At 34.8% G+C, this 3,737-nt stretch overlaps 1 protein-coding gene across 1 annotated transcript in view; it reads right to left on the bottom strand.

Annotated features, from left to right (window-relative positions):
* Positions 1-1,575: 1,575 nt before the first annotated feature.
* Positions 1,576-3,737, bottom strand: part of LOC126396212 (ras-related protein Rab-11B) — a 6,056-nt gene continuing 3,894 nt past the window's right edge. The window contains exon 5 of the mRNA XM_050054106.1: positions 1,576-2,323. Coding sequence (XP_049910063.1) covers positions 2,178-2,323 — 146 coding nt within the window. The 3' untranslated portion in view covers positions 1,576-2,177. The remainder of the gene's footprint in view (positions 2,324-3,737) is intronic.

The raw sequence follows: 3,737 nt of genomic DNA, 5'->3' as shown, positions 1-3,737 counted from the left end.
TTTTTTCATGATTTTGGACGACATGCTATACTATGACTTTTTTTCATGATTTTGGACGACATGCTATACTATGACTGTTTTTCATGATTTTGGACGACATGTTATACTATGACGTTTTTTCATGATTTTGGACGACATGGTCTACTGTCACTTTTTTTCATGATTTTGGACGACATGCTATACTATGACTTTTTTTCATGATTTTTGACGACATGCTCTACATTATACCATGAAATGTTTAATGATAATTTCTATTAAATTTATATGAAAAACTATGACATTTTTTATCATATTTTCAAATACTATACAACAGATTTTTAAACGATATTTTTAAGACTTACTATGACATTTTCAGTTGTATCATTATTACATAGTTCTATCATGTTATTTAGACATTTTACTATGAGATGTTTTATGATCACATTCATTTTTATTACATTTATATGACACATTATATGATGACATTTCTTACTCATGTTTCATTGCCATGCTATACTATGATATTTTCTGATGTTTTTATGACATACTACAGTTCATTTTGACATTTTTATCACTTTCTGGTTTTTGACATGCTGTACTTTGACTTTTCTTTATATGTTTCAAGCAAACTTTACTATGACACATTATTATATTTTTGTGACATACTATAACATATTTCATGATTTTTTATGGCATACTATACTATATGTTTTTTAAATTAAAATGTGTAGGTGTGTTATACCATGACCTTTTTAGTTTTATGATATACTGCAGTATGACTTTATTGATCAGGTTCTTTTTTTTGCATCCTATGATTTGTTCTAAGAAAGTTGTACGAAATATTATACTATGAATTTTTTTTTACAACAGTTTTGTGACATACTGTACTGTGACTTTCTTGCTGAGGTTTATATGACATACAATACTATCAATGTTTTATTTTTACTTTTTTGCAAAATATACTACAACTTTTTTTCTAAAACATTTTTGGTATATTATACTATGATTTTTACTCATAATTTGATGGCATACTTGATGATATACTTGACATACTTCAGTTTAAATTTTCACAGCTTAATACACTATGACTTTCACGGATGATTTTTTTTATGGCATTACAAAACCATGAATGAAATGTTAATGGGATAATATGACAACTTTTTCAAATTTTTATTGCATACTATGCTATGATTTATTTCAAAATAAAACTTTTATGGCGGACTATACAGTAACTTTTTTGAATAACTTGTTATTTTGTTTTTGGTTTTTTTGGTTGTTGGTTTTTTTTCAATGCAAACAAAGCTGAGTTTGTTTGTTTTTTGACATTTTACAGGTTATACAAGTACATGTAGTGAAATTCATTGACACATTGGTCCATGGAGTTATCACAAGCTAATACTGTTCAGCTGTGCCATCTTACAGCACAAACAATATATAGTCGATGTAAGTTCAAGTGAGTCACTGATGTGACTGGTTAAAGCTCCAAGTGGCAACAATAAGATCTGTATGTATGCAAAGGGTCTTAAACAAGCTCTTTGAAACGGTGTTAAAATGTACCCCAGGATTCCTGCAGATACTTTGACATAAACTCAACACTTCTCTTTTGTCAAGAATTTTATTGTAAATTTATACAGTTCTTGAATTTAAAGTAAAACAATGACAACTTAAGCCAAATATTCTTCAATAAATACATAATGAGGACATTTTTGGCATGATAACTTATCTGATGTCAGAAGAAAGTTTGAGGAACCAAGCTGTCAAATGCATAATACTGCTTCACCATGTTGGAGTAACTGCCTGTAGTTTATTTACACAGCACCATCTAGTGGTAACCATTGAAATGTAATTCACAACCTCCCTGTTCACGACAGAGTTTCAGTTCAGTTCACACAACTTACAACTTCACAGGCTTCATTAAGACAGCACAACTGCCTTGTTCCTGCATTGCAGGAACCTTCACATTAACTCCACAAACAACTCAACTGACCAATGACATAAAGGCTTCTTGAAGTTTTCTTTCATGGCAGAAGAGAAGAGCACGAGTGAGTTCAAAAGTCCTATATAAAACAGAATTAAAGGTAGAAAGAAAAATAAAAGGATAGAGTGACGAGGGAGTTGGCCATGAGCAGAGCGACGGGAACAGAAAGTGCACAGGTGATGTGATGTCGAGGTGGATGTGGAGAGGCGGAGGATGAGTGTCACAGGCTCTGGCAGCATTGCAGTTTATTGCCCTTCTGCCCGTCAGTAGTTGGGGGGACACTTATGTCGACTACGTTGTTGCCCGGAGACTCATCGTGTGCAGATCTGTCCGCTATCTGCTTCTGTGACACGATGCGGTAGATTTCTGCAGAGAGAAAATTCAAGAAAGAAAAACACAGTGATGCTCGTGATATGTTTAGACTTCAGTTCTCTGTAAATGAGCTGTGGCACTGATAAAACTGCAGCCTCATATCAAAATGGTAAAACATCAAGCTAACTGAACAGCTTACATATTTCATTTCCCTGACAGTGACAGATGTTTTGTCATTTAATTCAATGCCAAATGAATTATTGTGGTAACAGAAGACTCAGGGTTTCAACAGGTAAGAGACATTTAATGTTTTCAAGACCTTTTCAAGACGATTTTTAACCAAATTTAAGACAGATTTTTTGCTGAAGCTTCGATGCCTGTGTGTGTCACGTTTTTTTCTAGCAGATAAAAGAGACCTGGAGTCGCTGGATAAAACACATGAGGTAAAATAATTTTCCATTTGCACCAAGGTAATGGCTGTGATGGTGACGAGTACTGCATGAGATGCAGGTTAATTCACTGAGCAGCAGACAAAACTAAATGGTAATGTCACAAACGTTTTAAACTGACATCATATGTGTAATCACTAGCACAATTTGAACTGGATGAAAAAAGTATCTGTCCCTCGCCGCTGACTACCAAACATACTATTTCCGAAGTAAGTTCCCATAGTGGTCCATAGACAGAAGAGGGACTTTGCCTCTGTATAGTACGTTCTGTTTTTTTTAATGCTGAGGAAAATGTGTTGTATTATGACAAAGATATCCACAGACAGTGTCACAAGTTGTACGCGCAAGTTAATATGCTTGCTTGCAAATTCAGTATGTGTTCAGTTAATGTGAAGATCGCTCTTTTCAGAGCATTTTGGACCCCGTTACATTCTGCCCCCTTGTGGCGCTCCTACAGGAGGAGCAACGTGTAAATTTAGCAATATATTGATATATGTGCAGCGCTGTGTCTCAGAGAACAGCATCATTTTGTCTTTTATATGAACTTGCATAATGCAGTGTTGGGTATTCCTTGTCTGTTTTATATACATATTGTTTTGTTGTACATAGACAATTGTCTGTTTTTATGTGGAACATTATGACCTCTCTCTGAGTCCTTTATAAAGTCATTATTATTATTGTTGTTATCCCTCACTTAAAGAGGCAACAGATAGCATCTTTTCCTAAATATATCATTATCAACATAATGTGGGTTGCACAGGGTAGTGGCCACAGTAAAATCACACTATCAGTGTTTACATATGTTACTTAGTGGCTGTGCAATCTTTGCAATAAGCTTCTGCCACCAGGGGCGAAATTTTGCGGAAAAAATCTGCTTTACGGCAGGAAACGCGTCATGTATTGTGAAACTGGTCGGTCAGCCAATCAGGGACTGGAGCTGGTTCTTATGAGGAGTTGGGCATGAGATAGTTGAGTCAGGAGCACAATGGCAGACGGACAAAGTTTGGAGACAAGTGAAA

Source organism: Epinephelus moara, chromosome 10 (genome assembly GCF_006386435.1).
Source record: "Epinephelus moara isolate mb chromosome 10, YSFRI_EMoa_1.0, whole genome shotgun sequence".
NCBI classification, from domain to species: domain Eukaryota; kingdom Metazoa; phylum Chordata; class Actinopteri; order Perciformes; family Serranidae; genus Epinephelus; species Epinephelus moara.
This window is presented reverse-complemented; position numbering and strand designations above follow the sequence as displayed.